This window comes from Chroicocephalus ridibundus, chromosome 4 (genome assembly GCF_963924245.1).
Source record: "Chroicocephalus ridibundus chromosome 4, bChrRid1.1, whole genome shotgun sequence".
Classification (NCBI taxonomy): Eukaryota; Metazoa; Chordata; class Aves; order Charadriiformes; family Laridae; genus Chroicocephalus; species Chroicocephalus ridibundus.
In genome coordinates, this window is record NC_086287.1 from 45,348,746 (window position 1) to 45,373,696 (window position 24,951).

General features: G+C 40.1%; 1 protein-coding gene across 3 annotated transcripts in view; it reads right to left on the reverse strand.

Moving 5' to 3' along the window:
* The window catches only part of CHP1 (calcineurin like EF-hand protein 1), a 32,118-nt gene that overhangs the window by 5,764 nt on the left and 1,403 nt on the right, over positions 1-24,951 (reverse strand). For all 3 annotated transcript variants that reach the window (XM_063331754.1, XM_063331752.1, XM_063331753.1), the window contains exons 2-7: positions 20,679-20,751; positions 12,953-13,033; positions 11,534-11,661; positions 10,597-10,658; positions 9,394-9,516; positions 3,686-8,081 (exon numbers count right to left, since the gene is read on the reverse strand). In XM_063331754.1, coding sequence (XP_063187824.1) covers positions 8,028-8,081; positions 9,394-9,516; positions 10,597-10,658; positions 11,534-11,661; positions 12,953-13,033; positions 20,679-20,751 — 521 coding nt within the window. In that variant the 3' untranslated portion in view covers positions 3,686-8,027. The remainder of the gene's footprint in view (positions 1-3,685; positions 8,082-9,393; positions 9,517-10,596; positions 10,659-11,533; positions 11,662-12,952; positions 13,034-20,678; positions 20,752-24,951) is intronic.

Here is a 24,951-nt window from a genome sequence, read left to right on the forward strand (position 1 = left end):
TATTTTTATTATGTTTTGACCTATTGCCTATTCGTATTTTTTTGCTCTACTGTAACTAAAGGTTAGTTTCCATGAACTTTACATTTCACATTCAGATAGATAATTTCTTGTATACAGGCAACTTCTGGAAATTGAAAGCCAAAAAGAGATGAAGAAATATCTCATAAATAAATTTACCAGAAAAACTGTAGTATTTGTCTTCTCATATAGATCAATATGCCTTATTACCAATATACCAATGGGGGGGGGGGGAAGTGTCAGTGTTCTGACATAATCAGCACACTGGAATTGGAAACTATACTAAAACGAATAGTACACAGCCATGCAACCAAGTGTCACCCCACCCCCCACACTCTGTTTTTAGGTACCCTTAGTCTTAGTTAGACCAGTCAGCAAAAATTCAGATCCATCAGATCTAGCTTTCCAAAATATTACCTTTGTGTCTTTCTCTCTCACACACACCAAAGACTCCAGGAGACAAGCAGAACTAACAGGGACATAGAAGAGAATTCCTCTCCTCTTCCCTAGAGCCTGAGAAGTAGGCAAGGAAAGAAAGACCTACAAACATGTTTATGTAGAAAGACCAATACACAAAAACTTGAAAGTTAAATGTGGTGGAGATGTGTGAAGATACAGAAAGCAAAGTTAGCGCTACAGATTGCAAGTCCACCGAGGTCTTTCCGATGGCTTAAAAGTGTCAAATTTAACCTGGAAAGCTGACGACAAAAGCTTAAATCATAAACACAAAATACAACAGAAGTAGCTTACAGTCCAGTAAAAAAAAAAAATAACTGTCTTCATGCTCCTTTCACTTTCTAGGCAACTTTTAAAAAGGCATCTAAACCCAATCTATGAGGCAACGCAGCAAACTGTAATAAGAAAGGCTAAGACTGACGCGATTGGAGAAAGAAAGGGAGTGCCTCAGCATGGAGGCACGAATAGGAACGTAGAGCAGGAGCAGGGCTCTTGGAAGGGCTTGTGTTAACGGTACTCAGGTCCAGGTTGGCAGATCATCAAGACCCCAGCACATCCCCCTCCAATTTCAGAAGACACCCCGATCTGGAGACAAAGAACAGTGATAATTCACAAAGTGGGACAGGGCAGACACACAGACCACCGTCACCTCCAAAAGGGTACATACACAAGGGCATATCTGAAACCTGAAACGGTTGCCAACCTAGGAAGAAACCAGAATACATAAGGACCTGACAGCTGGTGTCCCTTGGCCCCTACAAGGGATCCTGGACTTATATCTGGACATGAGCAACATAGCGCCAGACTGCTGGACACGCAGCTTTAACAACCCTGCTATGGTGCCTGGCTGCTGGACAAACATCTTGGGCACTGTACACATTCTGCTGCTTATGAGATTGCAAGCCTGAGTGACTGTTTTGTTTCACTTTGTATTTTAAATAAAATCACCTTTCTCTCCTATGAAGTTTCCAATGGATATCTGCTGTATTATTGGTACAACATTGTAATAGTAGCAGACAAAATAGGGAAGACTGTTTTACAGATGAGCTTTGTATTCCATGATACGCAGACCATAGTAATGTGCTCCTTGAATACTATTTAGGCAAAGAATCATCCCTTCCTCCACATCCCATTTTAGGAAATCCTCTTTTTTTTTTTTTTAAATCCTCCTGCATTCACATCACCCTCAGCATGTCAGGATTGGTTTCAAACACTGTTCCTTTTCTAGTTTTTAAGAATGAACGTGGGAGGTGTTCAAGACATACCAAGACATACTCTAGACTTTTTACAGACTTCAGAATTTTGCCTGTTGGTCCACAATTTTTGACACCCCTGACTGTCAGATCACAATCATAAGATACATACATAGCCTGTTCATGTAGATCTACACACTGCAGACTCACAGCACTGTGGGCAAGATTGCAACGCAGTGCATATAGTTAATTTGACATATACCAGGGCAACAGAAACTCTAGTTTTTCTAAAGATACTACTTTTCACAGCTCTTGTACATTTAAGAACAAATATTGATCTAATTGAATTTAATTCTAAAATAGTGTACAACTTCATGTGAAAGAAAGCTGATTGCCTATTATTCTTTTAGTTATAACATAAAGCAGAATTACCCTTATATGTAACATGTCAAAGGCAAACACCCTGGCTGGCATATTTTAACAATTCACACCTAGACATGTATAAGTAGGAATATTCATCAGTTGCAGCATACTGTGCCTTATGTTGCTCATAAGCTGCTATTACTGTTACTACATGAATAATATAGCACATGAAATTGGTAAAATATTCCTTTTTTGCAAAAGCAGCTACTGCTTTCAGAGCTAGTAATGACAAACACACCTATCATATTTCTTTTGAGTTATTTCTGCAGTTACAAACAACTACTTCATTATTAGGTCATGTAAGATAACATGCCACATCTCCACAAGATCTAAAGTTGTGCTTCTCATTTAACCACTTCAATTCTTTACCTTTTACCTGACATGCATGTTGAACACGCAGTCACTTAGAATTCTATGATAAACTCGAGATTTAAAGAATTGTCATTGTATATAGAACACAAGGAATCTCATGATAGTGATCGTAATCCTTTTACTTTCAGTAAAAAAGTCCCCCATCCTTTTTTTTTTTTTTTTAACTTAAACAATGTATTATTCTATAGTACAAAATATCTCCAATAATTTTGAAAAATTTATGGCATACCTGACCTGCATGTTACTAACATGGAAAGGAGACATGGTGGGTTTAGTAACAGTTTCACATGTTTCATCATGTGTAAAGTCCTTTTCACCTTATTATCAAGTCAAATGAATTCATAAGGCTGCAATCAATTCCACTATTAATATAATCTCTCCACAAAACTTAGTTTGTACTGTAGATTAGTTGTACATTCCAGTTTTGTCAAATGACTTGAAAGCCATCCCCTTTGTGCACTCCTGTGTCAGTATGACATAAAGACATCAGAAAAGGATATAACTGCAGATTAGCAAAATCCATCTCGCACACAGATTCTATGAATAACAACGATAACAGAAGAGTAGCTATAATGACTGCTACGCTTGTAGCCGAAGATTAAACGACTAATTTCTGGTGATATATTTTGGTTTCTCTTCTCCACGTCCGCACGCTGTCAGCCGCAGCTGTTCACCGAAAGCGTGTTCTCGGCTGTTCCTAAGCCGGCTGGAGGGCATCGCTGTGCAGGAACCAGGCTCTCTCTCCCGGCCACCTACTGCAGCCCGGTACCGCCGCCCGCCCGCCCGTTCCCGCCAGAACCGCGGCACAGCCTGGCCCCCGGCTCCGAAGTTGCTCAGACTTTTCAGGGCGGCGGGTGGGTCGAACCGGCCCGGTTCCCACCCCTCACCCGCGCCACGGCAGCTGTCCCTGGGGGGCGCCGGCCGTCCCCACACGGACACCCCCAGCCACCCCGGTGTGGAGGCCGCGCTGCTGGGCGTGGAGGCACCCGGTGCTGGTGGCGCTGGGCGGTCCGGCCCGACCCGATCCGGCCCGGTGCGGCGGCGGGAGAAGAGCGCCTCAGGAAGCGGCGGGCGCGAACGTGCCCGGGCCCAGCCCAATCACGGAGCAGGACGGGGACGCGGGTGCGCGGGCGCCCGGGCCCAGCCCAATCAGGGAGCGGGGCACCGGGCACCGGGCTGGGTGCGGCCCCGCGCCGGAGGCTGTTGTTCCCCGCTGCGCTCACCTGAACGCGGCCGAGGCCGCGGGGCCGCGGCCGGTCCCGGCCTCTCCGCCTCTTCCTCTCACTCCGCCATCTTCCCCTCCTTACCTCGGCCACCCGGCGGGGGGCTCGCGGCGCCCGGCGACGCCGGGCCCGCCCACTCGGCCGCAAGCCTATTGGGTGTCGCTCGTATGCATCAGCCGTCCAGTTTTGGCGGTGATTGGTCACCCGCGCCGTCCATCGCGGGGGCTGGCCTCCCGCCTCCAAGGCTCTCCTTTCTGATTGGCCCCGAGGAGAGCTCACGCCTGGAAAGGGATTGGCTCAAGCCGCGCGAGCAGGGCTGGCCTGCGGCGAATCCTCCGGTGACCTCCACAAGAATTTAAAGGAGCCGCTCGCGACCGGGGGCTGGGGGGAGGCGGCAACACCTGACCCCACCACCGGGGGGCGGGCGGCGGGGTGAGGTGAGGTACCCCGGCCTGGCCCAGCCCTAGGTCACCCACCCGTCCCAGCAGGCGGAGGGGCGGCAGGGGACCCCGTTCCGACAGCCCCGCCGGCCGCAGCCCGACCCGACTCGGCCGCGCAGGCCGGCGCCCGAGGCGGGGGGAGCGGGTTCGGGTCCCTGCGGCCGTCCCGGGGGCTCCGGGTCATCCCCTCCACTCGCACCCGGCTCCTGCCTCACAGGCACGGCCCGCCCGGCCGGGGGTTCCTCAGGGGAGCCGCGGGGCGCGAGCGTTAGCGACCGTTAGTGACCGCTGCTGACCGCTGGGGCTGCCGCCGCCGCCCCCCGTCCTCCATTTCACCCCCTGCCTGCGTGGAACCCGGGTGAGCCAGCACCGCCGCGGTTATCAAGGGATCTTGATTGCTCTGAATGACTGCCTTTATTCATTCTGCCGGGTTTTGTGTCAGCTGCAAAAATTGGTGTTTTTTTTAGCAGCAGTAAAATTACACTTGAGGCTGACGGGTGAGTGTATTGAACAGCGTGAAGAGGAGTACTTACCCATTCAGAAAACTCTCGAGAAACACCCCCATTTAGCCGTGATTCATCACAGACAACTACTGCAAGCCATTTCAGCTGAATTCTTGATCCGTTTAATGCACGCTTTTCTACTACCTAGTGTCTTCATGCAGATTGTCAGCTTAAATGAAACACTTCTGCCAACTTAAATATTATATCCATGCACTATTTACGACCAAAGTTGTAGTTTCAAAGAACTGGAAGCAGACCTTTCAAGTAACTTTCCACCCTGACGTTACGGACACCAACGTTTATTTTTACTCCTGCTCTTCACAAGTCAAATCCAGTACTTCGAATCTTTTTCCCAGACTTGATGCCTACAGCATCAAGACCCTACTTGGGCCTACAGCTATTTGGCAACTCATTTGTCCCCTTTCAAGGTTGATTAGCTATCAAACCTACTTAGGCTTTCTGTAGTCTTCATAATACTCTCAACAGTTAATGTAATTGTAACCATAGATTTCTGCAGGCAACCATCCAGAGATTTTCAATATAGCTAACTCGAGTGTGCGGATCTGAAAATAGACTTTACTTCCTATTTGCCAGTAGACTGGAAAATGGTTCATTTGTATTTAAATACCCATCCCATGTACTGCTTTTTCAAAAGACAAAGATTAAATATTAACTAGTTCTGCCTTTGAGCTGATAATTTTATCACTCTTCCAGACTTCAACCTTCACAGATGACCTTTGTTCTCAAGACAACTTAAGATTTAATTTCAACAAGCAATCATGTATGCTAAAAATACTACCTTTGTGGGGATCTGCTTATATCTGTACAGCCTAGCTCTGAACAGTTTTAAATTCAACATAAATTTAAGATCTCAGCTCAGTAAAATTCTTTCTCTTACGACCACTTTTTAAGTTACATACGTAGATACATATGTAAATACGTAGATTTCAGAACACTGAATAAGATACTCAGTGGCTTCCAAGCGATTTATACAGCTAACAGCAAAGTTACATTCTGATAGTGGGATCGGGTTTTGTTTTGGTGTTTTGGGTTTTTTTTGGTGTGCATCTATTAGAGTATGTGTGTTTGCCTTAAAGCACATTAGCAAAAATACTTGATTTCTAAGGTGGGACCTTAAGAGGACCTGCTTCACAAACTAGCATTGGTATTATATACCATTTAATTAGAACAACACTATGGGAAAGGGAAAAAAAAAGCCTAGTTTGGAACTATGGAGAGGTGTAAAGCTCATGTTGTTATGGGAACCATAGTGCAGTATTACGAGTGCATGGCCTCTTCTGAAGCTCAAATTTTGCACTAGTTTCCTCCACTGTACCAGCAGAATGAAGGATTATTAATATTCTGAAAACAAGCTCAGTTATAAAAGAAGTTGATCTGTAAGGCCTGCTAGCACCATTCTACTGGTATTTAACTTTTCCAGTCATTAACAGATAGTCAGTGACCATACAGGAATAGTTTTGGGGTTTTGTTTGTGGTTTTGTTTTTGGTTTTTTTGTTTGTTTTTTAATACAGTGGAAGGTTTATTTATGGATTGATAAATACAATATCCAGTCTCACTGGGACAATAAGGCACAACTGTAGGTTACAACTATATAGCCAGAAAAGAGCAACACCTACTTTTAAGCAGACCACAAAGCCTACAAACACTTTTTTACTTTTCAATCTGTTAACATTGTTACATTCCTATTTTACATTACATGGACATAAAACTATAATATTTCTTTCTCATACAGAGTAGAGGTTTTTAATTTACATTTCTTTCTGGAATTGTGCTGCACTCTGCAAAACAAAGTGCAACATTTGACTTCGCAATTCCTTCATTTAAAACAAATCAAAAATCCTTCAGAGACTTGCATGTTATTCTTTAACACAAGTGATAATTAAAGGAACTGAGAAAAAAGGAAATGCACATTTGAGGGTAGTTTGAGACTGCTAAGTATTTATAGAAACATTAACACATGACATAGAGAAGCAGTTATAACACTGATTCTTCAATAAAGTAGCTCCCACATTTTTTTGGTTTTATCAGTACCTCCCAGACTGTAGGATGCTCCAGCTGAACTAGATGAGACCATTTGCCAATCTAGCCACAGAAAATTATGTTACTATCGAACCTTCAATAATTTTGATCTCTTGAATCTATCATCAGCATTACATTAATGGTATTAATCATCTTCCACTTGCAGAGAGATTTGTGTAGAAATAGATTCTGAAGTATTTGGGATAGTAGGTACTTCCCCAAATTATATTCTTATGCCAGAGCTTTCATATATACAGCTACCACCCTTGACACAAATCTAAAAGACCAGGACTTCCATATTGGAAAATATAAGTAATTACTGATTATCTGGGCCACTATGACTTAAAAGAAAAAAGAAGTCAGTACTATGTTTCATGACACTATTACCAGGGGTCAGTGACAGAACTACAAGTACAGATTTTGGCATGACTAGTTCTCTTGCATTATGTACGCTGGTACTGCATTATGTACACTTTCAGAGGCAAAACCACCCTGATGAGAGGAGGGATCCTAGGGCAAAGCAACCTGAAGAGGGCACTTCATGGTCCACTGGCAGTCAAGCCTGCAAGCTACTCAAAGGAAACAAGTTTCTGCATCTGCTACTGGAACAATTTAAGTGACTTAGTGCAGAATTCCTATTCCTTTTGAGGACACCAGAGCTTGTATCCACCACAGACTCCCCTATTGTCCCTATGAATTCATCCCACAAAGAATAAAAACTATTCACAGTACTTTAAAGCACTCTAGCCTATCATCATGCATTCAGTGCTAGTTGTACAATGAAGACATAGAAATTGAGAAGTCCTCAAGTAAATGGCAGATTTGGAAGCAGGGAATAAACAAATCTGCATGTAAAGAGCCAAATAGGAAAGAAAAAAAAAAAGACAGGTGTAATGTAGTGTTGCTACTGCAAGCAAAAGTGAATCATTATCATGGCACTTAGTATTTGAGTAGACGCTTATCTCCGAAGTGTTTCAGAGGGTGCTTCTGTGGCATGTTCTTTTTTCCATTCTCAGATTCAAAGCTCAGAAGAATCAGCTTGTAGATTAAACAGCAGTACATACGGAGAGACATTTCTGCTGAAACAGCAGTGCAGAAGGAGACAAGGGAGAAAGGGTAAAAAAAAATGGAAGGGAAATATATAAAAAAAAAAAATAATGCTCCTTTCCAAGTTGCATGGCAGCCATTTCCCTTTGTTCCTGATGCACAGGGAATGTTCACATTGGTAAAACAAATCAGGGAGGGGGTGGAGATGTACTGTATATGCACCAGTAGCAATGCTCTGTGGGAAGGTGCTAAGGAGAAAATGAAGTTTATTCATTATATAGTGGGGTAGAAAGCAATAGGTTCTCCATCCATCAGTGAAGAAATCGAATGCTCATTTTCTGCTCTACATCCACCTTCTCCAAAACCTGCAATAAAATTCAGAAACAGCTACTTAAGTTACTGTACATACTTCTCTCCTACAAGGTTTCTTACTCTAGTACAGAGGAAATGGGTGGGGACATGGGATGTCTTCAATTTGGCATGCCAGTCTTTCATCTAGAGACCGATATTTTTCATTCTGGACTAAGGGCCTTCCCAGGAAAGAAACTTCAGCCATTAAAGCTGGAAGAAGATTGTCAAACAAAATGCAACTAATGCAGTTTCAGTCTGCCAACAGCCCAGAAAGGCTTGGATCCCCAAAATTAGATTGCATGGGAATGCATGGCCAGGAAACAGAAGGGAGAATGGAGTAGAGGAAGGGGCATGAGCAGTCATTGAAGAGCTAAGATCAAGATCACAGCATTGCTAACACAGATCATTGTAAAACTGGGGTGGCAAGTTCATTCACTAAATTGCTGTTAACACTGAGGTACAAAGACATTAGTCTGCTCCAGGCTGTTTCAGGCAGTAGATTTCCATGTTCCAAGATCACAGTGACTTACGTTTGAAGAGACCTCCAGAGATTTTTTTTAGCCTCAACTCCTGCTTAAAGCAGGGCCAGCTAGATCAGGTTGCTCAGGGCCTCAGTTAAGTTTTAAATATCTATAAGGAACGAGGTGTTACATCTTCAGCAGCTATGATCATCCTCTTGGTAAAAAGTTTTCCTTAGAGCTAACCATAATTTCCAATGTTGCAATTTGTTTCTGTTGCCTCTTGTCCTGTCATCATCCACCTCCAAGATGAGTCTGGTTCCTCTTGTCAATACCATCCCATTACGTAGCTGAAATTGTTGTGCTATAGGACAACTTTTTCCACTGACTATATGATGACTCCTTAATATTACCTATTTCTGACTAACAAAAGATGTCATTCAAAGGACTAGAGCTAGGAACTTGAATACTTATACTAGTTGTGTCACTAATGGATAAAAATCTACAAGTGAAAACTGATTGGCACCCTTATAGCAGAATTGCTACTCTGTTGTCACTGTGCTAGTCTGGCTATTTGTGTAAGAAGAAGGGGTTGCAAAAGAGAAGAGTGAAAATTCTCTGGTATATTCAGTGCTGTAGCTTATGTAGGAATATGAAGAAACATATGGACTAATTATTAGTACAAAAAAAAAAAATGTCCTGATAAAGAAAGTAAGAAAAAGAGCTAGCAGAAGGCTTGCTTTGCCCAAATGCAGGCAGACAGGACTATCCAAATGACTTCCTCTCTGTCTCCATTTGCATTTAAGTCTGAATGACTTGCCCATTACTGAGCAGTTTCAATTAGTCATTAAAAATGTAGTTTACCAACCTTTACAAACTCTGCAAAGGAGATGGCGCTATCCCCATCTTGATCAGCTTCCTGGATTGTCCTGTCAGCAATGCTGCCAAGCTGCTCATCTGAAATGTTTACACCAACCATCATCCGTAATACCTGTAACATACGGAAGTCCCCGAATAATTGTTTGGGTTTTTTTTTTTGTTCTGGATGTGTGTGTTTGTTTTTTAAAAAGAAAACAATATAACCATTATTGATATAGGAACAGAAGTATTCTTAGTGCTGTTTTTCTTGTGTATACTGTCAAAATAACACCATACAAGAACAACCCAGGAGGATTTCCATGGAAGTTATTTCTATACAGACTTATATTTGTCCTTTGTACATCAAGGCTTTCAGGAAAGACAGCTTCCTTTTGTACCACCTCTGACAAAGAATCCTGCTTTTTCACTAGGCAGCAGGAAGAGGTAGAAGTATGAGAAAGCTTTTGAAACTAGAAATGAGTAAGTTTTGTTGCAATGCTTTTGTCTGTTTTTTTCCCCACACAAAACATACCAACACTTGACTGACTGTCTGCTGTTTGAGATAGTTGCCTACAGGAAGCTTGTAAATATATGGTCAAATGATAACTGACGTTACTCTCTACAGTTAGTAAAGCATTTTCTGTGCAGACAGAAGAGGGCAATTTCAGTCAAAAGCAAATGCTTCTCCTAGATCAGGAACCACAAATTGCCATGTCTACTTCCCAGGATTAGTAGTATGTAATTACTCCTAGCTTAAGCCTAGTTTCATATATATGCAGCACTGATGAACTTTGATTACCTTTGTTGCAATTTCAGTAAGTTTTATTCTATTGAGAGGATGCACAGAGGATCAGGTAAACAAGCCTCAAGGCTTGTCCCTGTGAAGTCCCGTTAAAAGCACTTCTGAAAGTTATAGAAGGTAGTTCTTAAGGGGCTTAGTGTATTTGTTGGATATGTAGGATCTGCTTAGACTAACGCTCTGGTTTAAATTTGAATCTAGCACTCCCAGTCTGACAGAATAGCCTGGGCTACCAAATGAGATTAAAGTCTCATACCATATCTAAAGCTTTAAACCAGAGATAAGCAATTAGCCACCAAATTCCTCCAGGAGCTCTTTTGAGAAGACTGTTGTAACTCTCCTCTTCATTCCAAATGGGTGTGAAATCAGAGAAGGTCGTGATGGACTCATTCAAAGCAGCCCTGTGCTATTTACCTGAAGAAGCTCATCCCTGGAAATCTTGTCATCTTTATCTAGATCGTATAACCGAAAAGCAACTACAGGGAAGAAAAGAATGAGCAGTTTAATTCAAATGCTATCATTTTTCTTCATAACAATACATTTCTCTAAAAAAAAAGTATTCATAAATTATTTTAAGATAATTAGCTTAGAATTTTAATTCACCATAAAATTCATATTCACTTCCATAAAGTGTTATTACCACATACCGGAATAACATTATTGCCAAGAAGTGAAAAATCTTACTTAAGTACTCCATATATGAGTACTTTCAGAAGCACTCTGCTTGCAGAGGTGTTTCTTCAAAGGCCCAAGTCATGGAAGTATAATTACCACTAAGATACATTCAATCCTTCAACTTCAGAGCCAACAATTTTTACATCACCATTAATTCGCTTTGACTATATTCTGCATGAGATATGACAGAAATTTCTAAGTGCTCTTAGGATTGTTGCCAACTTTGATTAGCGAGCAAGAGCATTCTGCTCATACACTGTAGGCAGATGTCCAAATACTCAAGAAAGTACTCTGCTGAAGGTGAGGAAAAAGCCCTATATTATATGTAAGACTGGAGAAAGAAGCAGAAAAGCCCATTCATGTATAGGATGTGGCTTCTAAATCTGAAATAACTTTGGATGTAAACCATTTCAAAACACAAGACGTTTGGAAAAGCATATACATTACTCAAGATTCAACTAATTCCACCAAATTCCAATACAAGAATGGGTGAATTGTTGACATTCTGAATAGGGAAGCTTGCAAGTTAATTTAAAAAAAAAAATTAAAAATCAGGTATTAGAGGATATCATTCCCCAGGGAATAACCGTCCGGAAGACCCCAAGCCCCTTTCACTCCCTTCCCAGAAAAACGAAAGAACAATAACTGCTTCTATAGGCAAGTTCACATTTCTTACAGTGGAGCTTGTTACTTCGGCTGTTCAGTGGTTCAGGTCCATTCTGGTCTTTGCTCTTTTCATTATCTTCTATGGGTCGGAAGTGGGCTAGTGTCCTCATGAATCCACGGAAATTCACCTGGTCCTCTCTGCGTAAGCATTTCAGCAGGTCAGTTTTAGCATAGCTTACACAAATCCTTTATTTCAGTAAAGAAGAGTATGAATGTCTAAAGCATTAACACCATGCAGACACTCCCACCTCCCCAGGGTTTGGCTGCCTATGCTCAAACCCAGCTCTCATATCAGTTGCAAACTGGGATCACACTGCTGTGAAGTATGATGCATAAGAAAAAGCAGCTGTGGTAAGTCTTGTAGAGAGCTCCCCTCCCATTGCCTGCAAGCTCTATTTAAGATCAAGCCCTCACCCTTGGCCCTTGCCTGAGCTATCCTGCAGCTATGCCCGAGTCTGGCAATGTATCTTGCTGATCTGGACCCCGATTCCCTGGACTGACCTGAGACTTGCTTCACCACTGCCAACTTGTCTGTCAACCACTAGACTGCTGGCTGACAACAGTCACTGGACCTGCTCTGCTCTTCTTGTTCAAGTGCTGTGCCCTTTTGTCAGCGAGTACATAGCCCCAGACAGCTTTGCTGTCATCCTTCCTCCTGCTTGCAAGGCAGCCGTCGCTCACTGCTTCCTCACAAATGGCTCTCTTCTCTAGAGTTTCTGTGGGAATCAGCTACATATTTTCCAGGACTCCTGCTTTCTATTTAGGAAACCCTGCCTGGCATTAGCTGATATTATGACTTGATTAGACAGTCCAGTCTTCATCAATCAGTAATGACAAATGTGTTCAATAGCAGCAGCAGATTCCACAGAACAATCTAGAGGTATAACAGAGAGAGACAGTACTGCAAATCTGATCATCTCTTTGGATTTGTTAGAAGTGCTATAAACTATGTCTTGAATGTGATGAAAAACTAAAAACAAACGAAAAAGCTGATCTAATAAGAAAGGTACGCTTAGAGGATAAAAGGTGAAAAACAAGACTGAATTAGTTAATTGCAATACTACTTAAAATAAAACAGTATTGCTACAAGTTTTCTTTAAGAACCAAAGTCCATACGTGCCCTTGACCTTCTTTAGAAGTGTTCAGCAGCATAGCAAGAAAAACCATGGAAAACTGTGACATGAAGCCTGAGTTTGTCAATGAATACAGCACACAAAGCTCTTGTAAGGCTGTTAAGTATTTCTCATTGCAGAACAAAAACATGCTGAAGAAACAATGTACCCCCAGACATTTCATGACAAGTCTGAGGTGTTCAGTTATCAGTAAATTCAAATTCTATGCTTCAGTTATCAGCATTTCACTCCTATCAAAACTTCTGACAAGCTACAAATTTTGTGCCTGGTCACAAATTCAGTTAATCGGAACTCACCCTTCTGGAAAGAAGGCATTGATAATTCTGTCTCCCAGTGGATTGATGGCAAGCTCTGGAATCCGCTGGAAGTCTTCACGGCTAAGTAAAGCAAGAACACAAGAACTCTGCATAAAGTTGAAGTCAGAGGAGAGAAAGTTGCGTAAAAAGAATTCACATTAAAACATCTATTGGGTTCTATTTCTGCAGCAAGACACTTGATTTTTAAAACGTAACTCTTTAAATAATGTTTTCTCTATGACTAATGACACAAAACACAGCAAAAGACAATGCCAAGCCTGTATTACATTACACACTAGCAGTGTTTATTTATCATGTTAACAGCACTTCTCAGATGCTAACATTGTTCATGCTAGAAACCTTCCTGTAATGATGCCAACTAGTTTGCAATTTAAGGAAAAGAAAGCATCTGAAATAGCTTTGAAAGAAAATATGGCTTCAAAAATGAAAATTAACTTTTTAAAAAATTATTTTGGTACTGAATCACTTGAGTTGGTACGATTCTTCCAGATTACCCCATTCCGGATTCTGGGACAATACCATATTCCTGCAAACATAACACAGGTGATCTGCATATTCTAATTGATTTTTTTGTTTAATTTTTGTTTAATTAATAAAATTTAATCAATTTTGTTTAATTAAAGCAACAATTTTGTATCTTATTATAAATGACAAATTTCAGATTATTTTAGCTTCAACCATGCACTGCCCAATTTTGAAGTGGTAAATTTAGACTTTGACAGGGGCCTGTACAGCAGATATAACTTCACCAGTACACTGCAAATACTCACTGCTCTTGCCAGCCATTCCCCTTTCTGCTTATGATTGTATATACACAATATAGTATAAGCACAGCTATGCTTACATTCTTATAGCTTCTTCTGATCTGGAAGACATCATGAGCTGTACTGATGTAAATACATTTTAGATCAGCATGACATGAACGTAGGGTTCATTCTATTATTAGAGTTGCACTAATAATGCTTCTTTTCTTTCAACCTAATAGAACATCACTGACAGGAAAGTGGAATAATCTTGGTGTGACCGAGCAGACACACCAAGTGTGTTTTAGTGAATACTTCGGTCAACAGGTTTGGTTTTGGGGTTTTTGGGGTTGTTGGCCCCCCCACTACTACAACAGAGCACAGCGATTTACCAGTTAGTACAAGATGTACTGCACATTTAGGTTTTAAATGGCAAAGAAAACAGCAATGGGGTAAGATTATAAAAAGTCCAATTGTGCCTGCATGGATAACTTGACATTTCCTGCCCAGTCTCTAGAAATACTGACTATTTCCTTTGAGTCAAATGCAGTCCTGCTGTATTGGAAGCTTCGGTCAAAGTCTCAAACTCGGTTACTAAATGTTTGCTGCTTTTGAAACCCATGCTCACTAAATGAATTAGCAACAAGCTTTGATTCATGATGTCCTTACACCAAAAAAATGGCAGAGTAACGTAAATAATCTCAATATCTATTTAAGTATACTGGCCTTTTATAATACTGTGATCTTAAAGGCAGGGGAAAAAGGAATTGGCTAACCTTATTACTAGTCTAGCCTGGGAAAAGCATAGAAGCAAGACGTTCTAGTTTTAAATGCATTCTAAAGCACTCCTCGCACCCAGGCACACCATAGCACTGTTAACAGTCCCAATTATATCTGTTAGAACATGGTTAAGCTGTTTGACCTTTTAACAGAGCAACTTGGCCACATTTTTAAGCTATCCCAGCAAACTTCTGCTCTGACCATGTCTGAATTATTTTTAATAGGCAAAGTTAACATCTGTATAACATGATAACATGATCAACTTGTTACCAGACCCTTCAGGACTGCTGCATTTTAAGCTATAGCTGAAGGGCAAAGTATGCATTAGCCATTTAGGCAGGAGATGCAGCGATGCAGAAAACCTATGCCCTACTAACAAAATTATAACAACAGGACTTCAGTATCAATGCTAATATTTACGAGCTAAAATCAGAAACTGCCCTCTCTTCCATTTAGAGCAAAATCCTAATGCTTCAGAACTTTAACTTGCATATCACTATTTCTTAGCATTGAGCCTCAATTTACACTTGGCATTTCAGCCTCCAGTTGTTCTGCTTTCTAACAGGAGATTAACAATTAACCACAAATAACTCCCCAGGTTTCAAATCGACTTGTCCTGTCATTATCAGGATTGCAGTAGACCATTTTTGCTTATTAAGAGCACATTACTGAGGGAGTGTTATAATTGAAATAGCTGCAACAGCCATAAAAGTAAATGAATGCATAATGTAATTTATTCTCCACTTTATAAACCAAGGCTTCCTGCAGTCATTAGGGACCAACTTCACCTGGCTGAGGCTGGAGCTTACAGGAAATCTGATGCCCTCTACTTTTGTGTTCATGCGCCATAGCAACAAGGCTCTTCTAACATACCTTTCCCGGAACCTGGCTTCTCTTAAACCCTTGCTTAAACATAACATGCAAAGCAACCTTTGCATGTTATCATTATGCAGGCCAGCCATTTAATGTATATGCCAGTGCATTCACACTTAGACATACTTTGCAGTAAGGAATTTGTAGATTTTAAGCAAGACAAGCATTTCTAAGCATGAGTATACCCTCCAAGGCATGTAGCAGATCCCTACTGTAAAGGTGGCTCTGCCTTACCCTAAAGGCTGCAAGAAACCTACTAGACCCTTTATTTTTCTTCCATTATTTCTGGTTGTATATCCTTTTACTTCTAGACAGCAGCAGAGAGTAGTACCGTTCCCTCAACAGGACTGAGGAGTGTAGGGATGTGTAGAGCTGAGGAAAAGTAAAACAATGGAGAGAAAACAAACCATATGCGAAACAGAAGCGTTAGAGGAAAGGAAAAATTTCCAGAGGATACGGGTAACAAGAAATTACTTGGAAAAGGGAAGTAATTAAAAGAAGCATGGTGTATCATGCAAGATGGTCAAACAGATTTAACAGGTTACTACTAAAAAGGTTTCATTTCTCCCCTCCCTTGCTAACATTAGCTTTGTCCTTCATCAAACGTTTTGGTGGTCCCATGTATCTCACTAATCCCCCGAAAAAGCTCCCCGCCTTCTTCCTCCCCATCCTACCAATTATCTTTCTGTTGAATAAGCAACTTAAGCAGTTCAAAAAACTTCAAAAATCTAACAGCACCATGGCTGAAGAAGAGGTGCTGTAAACCTGGAGAAACAATATAGAAAGAGGATGGACATCCTCCTCTTTCACAGCTCTGTCAGCCATCTCATCTAAATTCATCCTTACACGTGCTCTGGACAAATATAAAGAGTCACACAACTATCAGAGGGGTAACTGGTTTATTAACATTAGGCCAAGAAGTACACTAAAAGTAAAGATGATAATTAGATGAGCAAGGTGGTGGTGGTGGGGAAGCAGTGCGAATATACTTCCATCCTCAATCATGCTTTAGACTGTTCTAGTTCCCTATCATTCTCCAATCCAAACCCATATCCTGCCTGTCTTGTCTGCTTTGGATAAAGCTAAAAATCCTTTGCATTTTCTTAAGCAAAGGTAAAGTATTCCAGGTTCAGACTGCTCTTTTATGTTTCACTTTGAAATCTTGCAATATCAATTTGACAGTAAGAAAAAGCCTGACACCTTTCCAGACTGAGACAATTCAATTCACTGACAAAGATTAAGAGATGGCCTGGCTAGCTCTTGTTACCCTTCTCTCAGGATCAGAGGCTTTCTGTAGCTCTCCAGGAGACACCACCTTGTGAACAGCTTTCATAAGCATGAGATATGCACAAACAGCTCAGTATGTCTGTTTTCCTCCTGTATCAGCTTTCAGAATACTTACCCTCCCTTCCTTCTTCCACACTCCAGGCTATACCAATTGCTGTACAGTAAAAAACACTTCTGAAATGCTTAACCTGTCATTTCCCCAGCACAGAAGAAAACTACCTTAAATGGGAGGCTCCATGCAAGTGTTACATGCAAAAGTAACCTCCTTTTTACAGTAAATCTCCTTTTTATAGCTCTATATGTGTTCATCTAGAGCCACTTACTAGTAGATAAATTTTGGAGCAGATGTATTCTTTTACAGTGTACGCTTCAGTAACAACACAAGAAAACTCACTGAAGCAAGCACATACTTATCCTAGTCATACACTGCAATTTCCTCATCTTGGAAATCAGAATGTAAAGAAGAGAACATGCACATTGTTTCCTCCTGACCTATAGTTAGGATGTAGGCAGAATAACTATGTTTCAGATTTTACAATTTAGATGTAGCTATGGACATACCAGGGTATCACACTTTTGTTTTGGGAACTCCGCATGTCACAATACTGAAATCAAAGTTGAAAAAAGGATTTTTCAAAGGAACAGTTTTGTCCTGGCTTTTACAAACTGGTTTCCTTCAGATGGTGCAAGTCTGAGGGAGTTTACTCATTTCGTTTCAAAAAAGTGAAGCTAAGGAAAAAATATAACATTTTTCTACACTTTTAAAGAATTTGTAGAAGTTAGTAACTATGGCTGTAGTCATCTGGAGGGGGGGGAGGCGCGGAGAAATAAGCCAAAACAAGGCATATGAAGTTTTTTCTCCATCAATATTGTTCTTTTACATCCCATTTATGTAATTCTAAAAAAAAGTGCTTTGAAAATGCACATAGGTGGACTGGATAGAAACATCTGCCTAGGAAAGATTTCAGCTTTTGATAATAGTTCAAGAAGGAAGTACCTATCTTCTCTAACCACCAAGATTAATCGTCATCTACCAGATCTTCTGTACAAAGTGCTCTTTACCTTCCCCATTTTTAACACATAGATAAGGACAACACACCTTTTCCCCTCTTCAGAAGTGTGGTACACATTCAAAGATTTATTTCATGCCATAAAGAACTGCCTAACACTTCTTTTCCTGATCATAGTCACATGAGTGATTTCTGTCACGTCTGATTTGTAAGTCAAAGGTGTAACATCCTTATGGAAATGATCATTGTTGCTCACAGGAAACAAACAGAAGACATGTCTTCTACACTGGTGGTAATAAGCAAGCGATAACATCATCTCGCTCATCTCAAAGTAGCAAGTTCTTTGACTGGTATTTCAGGAACCAACATTTATGACCTTCCAAGCCGTAGTTCTCACTCTCCCCCTCATTGTTTTTTTTCAGGAAGTAGTTTTCCATTACCTAAACTTAATGGTTTCCACATATTGTGAGTGCCAGGACAGGTTTCAAAATTTGAATGCCACTAAGTCAGCCATGTTCAGGAGCCGGCTATGATGAGGCCAAGACTGCAAGTTAATGGATCACAGTTTGCACAGTTGCTGTGATTTTTCCAAACAAACTTCACTTCCTTCCCCATGTACCATGTGATTATCAACAACAAAAGTCAAACTCCTCCTGATACGTAACACTATGAAACTAAGCATTGGGCAACTGACATTCATAGCATATTTAATTAATTACTCCTCTTACGTAAACTGAGTACAATCACTTTGAAGTTTAAAAAGACTTTATGGACTCAATAGGTGAATTTAAAGTTGGAGGGAGGAGTTGAGGAAAAGTGTGTGCTAGGTTTAAATTATGCTAGACTGGCAGCCGTCACCTTTATTCATCAGTGAAGACTAAATCCACACACAAAGTCTGAAGAGGCTGTGTTCTTCTTTCAGGTAATTTAATTTTGAGACATAATTAGTATTAACCTTACCTACAATATCATCAGCTGATCTGTCTGTCACAATTGCCAATTAACCAATGCTACAATTTATATGATATATTGGCTTCAGTGACAGAGTGGGCTTAAGAAGTTCCTGCCCATCCCATCCCAAGCCAATTGTTTCCTCACCCACAATCCATTTTGTCATCCCTTCAGCTATGCAAGTCTAGATATTTACAGTACAGCCACAGTCCAAATCACTGAGTCGGTCAACTTAAAAATATCTACACAAACCAAAAGGGGACGGAGAGTATTTTTAACCAAAAATAATCACTTGGTAGTCCTGTTTACAATACTATTCCACAACCAGTTACTTAAATGTTAACTTGAGAAGTCAGCAATTTGTGGCACCAGAAGGAACTGCATATTTCCTTCAGGAAAGGAAACTGCAGTAAGCCAGCAGTACTGCCAAAGGCAGTGTACCTTACAACTTGTCACCTTCATCTTCTAAGCAGCGATTCTAGCTTTGTAGTTGGGGTTGGTTCATGGACAGGTCTAGCTTTCATATGTTCATAGTGCATCCTACAATCACATTTTGCAAGATCACATACAAAAACCCCCGGTGATGACTGAATCTATGTTTACTGGGTTTGACTCGGATAGAATTGCTATGAAAAACACTAACTCCATGCCAGCCAGACCCCGTATACTAATCTACAACATCCTTTTCCCCTTCCTACTCTCTCCTGCATTCTCTCCAGCTTCCTCACACTGATTCTGGCATATGCAGCTATATGGTGAATGGGAAACAAAATCCACCTGAAAACAGATCAGATTCCTTTTTTGTTGTTTTGCTTGGTAAGTTTTCACAGCTGTAATTAGTTTCCAAAGATGAGCCTTGAGTACCAGCATCCACACAAAAAAGCAACAGACTTTCAGTGGCACTGTGGTCTCAGACCAACTATGTTGGTTACAAAATTGCAGCCCTGGTGCAATCATGGACAGCTCTTATTTGTCATATGGTTCTGTAATATTAATGTAATCCATAGGCAACATCAAAAGAGAAGAATAATATGCAATTTAACACAATCAGAATTCATAATTAGTTCAGTGAATAAACCAATACCAATGTGCAATACAATAACCAGAGTAGGGAAGGCTAGAGAACAAAGATAGCACACAGAGACACACCTTAACAGGCAATCATCCTGCTAGAGTTTACTTTTCAGCTGAGAATACTCTTTTCCAGCAGGCTCAGTCAATCAGTGAAAAATGTTTTGCAGATAAAGTTTAAGTCATCTTTCTGTAATTAAGCTGTAAGAAACTGATTCACTTCTGTAGTTTTCAAATTGTAGGCAGAAGACAAACACTTTAAAGGTCTTGGAATATCCTGCACTACTACTTTAAAGAATAAAATGTGTATTGTTTAGTCACAGTGACTTACTTCCAGCTCTTTCTTTTTATCATAGAATGGTTTGGGTTGGAAGGGACCTTAAAGATCATCTAGTTCCAACCCCCCTGCCACACGGGTTTTGTGCATACGAATAGACACTGGTGTTCAACAGGAGGTGCAAAGTTAAGAATAGTAAAGGGCTTGCAGATCAAAGTAGTGTTAAAAGACACTGGGTATCAGAAACAATTAAGAGCCCATGCTCCAAAAATATAAATGATCTTTTTGTTACAAAAGCCAGGATGAAAAAGACATAACAGAACCATTCTTGTAATAATTATTAGAAGCAACATATAAAGAAAGGTAAGAAATAACAATCTAAAAACGTGATTTAACATTTCTGAACCTTTGCTGTAAGACCATCAATATCAAATCTGACCTTTCTTGCATTAACTGCTACAAATCCTCAGCACTGCAGTAAACACAACTGGTATTTAGAGCACCTTGACTCAGTTCAACAATCAGATTTCTCCTGACCTTTCATAAAAGAGAACAAACTTGAATGTCCATGTAGACAGTAGGTATGAAAGAACCTGTTATAATAGTCTCACTGATTCACCATATGAGGAAAACATGCAGGCATCCTGCAACAGCAAGCCACCATTACAGATAGGTGTTAATGCCAGGACAGCCAAATTAGTGACAATACCCACCTAAGAGTGCCATTTTCTCCTTTGTCTAGGCTGGTAAAGCGACTGTACAAGCGGGTGATTTGACTGTGGGAGACTGAAAAAAAAAAAAAAAAGAAACACAAATTAGCATGTCATGCATGTCAATGATTCCTCACTGGAGCAGACCACATTACACTGAACTACTCTGTTGCCAGAAGCAGTGCTCAAAAAAAAAAAAAAAGATTACACAAAACAAGGTACATTGGAAGCACACAGCAATCAGCAGTTTAGGGGACTCCTTGACCTGTAAATTGTGGATCTTGCAGGAATCCACAAATAAGCCTATTCTTCAAAAATTTGTCTAATGTTGCCTCTACCCGCTTATATCTGATTCAGTAAATGGCAATTAAAAAGATTTGATTCACAGCTCCCTTAATTCCTTTATGGCTAGAAATAATCCAGACACAGCCTCCACTCACCGCCTCTACATCATTCATGACAATGCAGACCTCTGCTGGAGTATCTTTCCTTCTCTTTTGCTTATCACTACTCCTGTTGCCTTTTTCCATCCAAAGGTGGAAAGTGTACTCAGTTTCTCTGCACCTGGAAAGTGGTCAGAGAGATTTTACATCTGATCACTTTTCTTCCTTCATAGGACTGCCTGAATCTAAACAGCTTGTTCATTTTGGGGTTCGCTAAAGTCACTTCCAGACTTCTAGAACACCGAGTTAAAAATTAAAAAGCCTATTTCTAAATAAGTTTGGGAGGGAGTTAGGACACAAAGCAAGTAGAAAGTTATTGGACTTTTAAAAATCTGCAATTTGAAACAGAAATTGCAAAGCCAGTATTAAATTCAGCATCATGGTGTCAACATTACCAAGACACTAGACACCTAGGTCTTTAGAACAGTCCATGATGGGAGGGGGTTAAACAGCAATTCCTTTAACACTGAAAGAATCTCCTACAGAAGATCTTGGCTTTTCAGAGCCTCTTCAGATGAAGTTAATAAATACATGAAATAAGACTGAATTGAATTTCAATGTTTACTCAGTAAAGGTGTAATTTTCTACAATGTTAAACTAGTACTTGATGTCATTTTCAGATTCAATTGTTTTAAAAGCCTTCACCAGTACATGTACAATGGTTTTGTTACTTGCTAAAACTTATTTGGGAACAGGTGGCACAGCAGTTGTCTGATCTGTGACAACTGAAGCAATTTATTTTTTTTTTCAGGTTTGTTCTTTCTACAGGCTATTTGTTTCAACTCTCCCTCCTTTAGGATGACCTGCCAGCAACTGTGATTTGTTCTCTTCCCCCCACCCCTCCTTGTCTCCTCGGCAACTTTCATTCTTTGCATGGGGTTGAGCAATTTGCTCAGTTTCACCTAAGGCAACCTAAAGCTGCCAATCAGACTTGGCAGCTTGCTCAATTTCAAGTTAAGCAACACACACATAGAAAGCAGGCAGCAGTATTTTAAAGACTTCAAATTTCTACGTTTCCAATTTAGTGTTTTAGATATGATATGCAGTAACAGTAACTGATGATGAAAAAGTAACAGCTTGGAGTTACATCGCTGGTAAGAAACCCTCTACTCCCACTCCTCCCTGGAAAGTAAAGGGTGGTAAGAATTCTACTCGGCTACCATTTCCAAACTAATGTCAGCAACTCCATTTTTGGAATACCTCCATAACAGCTAGTGTGTGATAAATAGTATGTAGCTATTGACAGAATAAATGTTTTTGTTAACATCATACTAGACAAAAAGCATATCATGGCTATATGAGAAAGGAAGATGATTCAGATCCATCACTGTATTCTTTCTTAATTTCCTTTTTGGCTCTCATCCCTCATGAAAGCTGCATCACTAGACACTTTTCAGAGCCTTCTCATGCAAAATAAAGATTTCGACATTTCCTGCTGACCATAAGAGAACCAGAACCAAGATCTGCAATTTATGACTGCTTCTTAAAAATCAATGGTTAAGGCTTAAAGGTAGCTGAAACATGATTTTATCTATTCTGTTATCCAACTAAGGTCCTGCTAAAAATAAAAGGCAAAACCTCTAGAACAGGAGCTTTACCCTCTAGTTTACTTCTGCTAAATCATTAGATTTTTTTTGCAATTAGACACTCTGAAACTCTTGTCTAAAACATTAGCAGAAGGTCATATATGATATTTATATACTTGGAAAATACATGGATATCCATCAGAAAAATCCATCACTTGTTAACGCTAAAATATTTTTTCTCCTAAACTCTGATATGAGGATTAGTTTGTTATTAATCCCTAGGTAGACTGCTTCAAAGCATGGGAACAAAGGGTGTGAACCAAATAGTTTGAATACTGTTACATTCCAATGGCTTTCCAAAAGCTTGGAACAGAATGCAGACGGGCAACATCTTGGACCTCTCATCTGTTTCTTATAGTTGTTAATGAAATACAAAAGCAATCAGGACTACTTGAAGGCTTTTTCAAACTCAAATTTCAAAATGCTTATATGCAAAGCAAACAATCTCTGTACAACATCATATAAGATTTAGGACTGTCAACTTCAGGCTTAACACCTGCTACTGAAAACTTGATGGAGATTTTTTGTCATATGATTTTCTGTGGACATGTTATTCTCTGGTTCTTGGAAATATTTCCTTTGCAGATGTTGCTAAACTTATTATGCTAAGAAGTGTTTTTTATCACAAAATAAAAATTAATATAGAACTTTAATCCAAACTTAGATTTCATTCAAGAGATTAAGTGTCATTGTATAGCTTTTGAAAGACTATGTTTCAAGTCTCCTAAAAGATACCTTTTTAATCTGTTCAGCTAAAGAATATTAACACATGACTTATCACTTATGTTAGTATCATCAGCATTTCCATTTTGTGCTACGTAAAACTTACAAGAGAAAAATTGTGTAATTCCATAGTTGAACTCAATCAAATTGGTTAAGTGTTCTATTCAGTCCTTCATACTTATCCCAGATGAACCGAGTAAGTCATGTTTCACAGTAAGGAGGCCAAAAAAAGCATCCTTAAGAGCACTTACTAGAACAATCAGTTCAAGATGGACATGTAGTACTGTCAAATTATTTCACGTCTACGAAATCCCTTTCTCAGACTCTTTAGGTAAAAGGTAAAGTATCACCAGCATCAAGTTTCTAACAAACTACAGGATACTCTATTCAGTAACACTAATTTAGCATTCTCCCTGTGAACCTTGTTCCAAATAAACCAGCATCCTGGGTTGTTTGGGTTTTTTTTCCTCCCACCTCATACCTTGCATAAATATTTGCACCTGTATGAGGTGGAATTTTCCATCTACCTAAAGTGGTACAAAAGGCAGAGGAAAATCACATTCCTAGACTGTGGTTACAGGCTGGAGGGGAAAAAAAAAAAAAAAAGATTTGATAAAGCCAACAAGACACACTGTGATGACTTACAAGCAAGAATGAGTCAGAGAAGATTAGTAATACTTGATTAAGAAAGTGGTATTACTTATAAAACTGACCAGTAAAAACCCAGGAAAATTTACCAAATTCAGGCCACCAAGCTTAAACCCACTGTTCACACCCTCAAGCTCCCCACTGTGAAGATATGAGAAAAGCATTTAGAGGCTAACTAGAGCCAAGAGGGTATTGCTTAGAATACCTATATAGCCATCTTAATGGCATTTATTTAACCATCATATAAGTAAAATTCTAGAAATAAAACACCACTGACAATAAAATCAAATATTGGCAGGGAGGAAAAAAGTAAAACCTTTTAGAAGAACATTCCAGATTCGGGGTTTGTTTTTTAAAGCACTAAGTGAGGTAAGGCTACCTTTACTTTATGACCTTTATGATCAAAAAGGAAAAACAGTAAGTTCTTGCTGGATAAGCAGGCTTGGACATTCCTACTTGTTTATCACAGCTCTCCTGTAAAAGGTTCCCTTGACAGATGGAAAACGGATCACGGAAAGTATGTTAACTCACTCAGCTGTCTGTTATGCTAGCCAGTACTGCCTTAATTTTCTTCCACTCCTTTTCTGCGGTCACTTGTTTTCCTGACACAAATAAACTATCACTTAAAATGAATATATGATAACAATTCCATTGGAGAAATTGAGAAACGTATTTTCACGTAGCAAGAACAGAACAGCAAGCATAAGCAGGAAAAAATATGATTTGGGAAGACCTTGTTTACCTGAAGGGAAAAAAAGAAAAAACAACCTAAACAGCAAAGCAATACCTGTAATATTATGACCTCCTCTCTCCAACTAGTTAGAAGGCCACCCTCCATTTACTATAATTCAGTATTTGCTAGTTCTCAGACTGGCA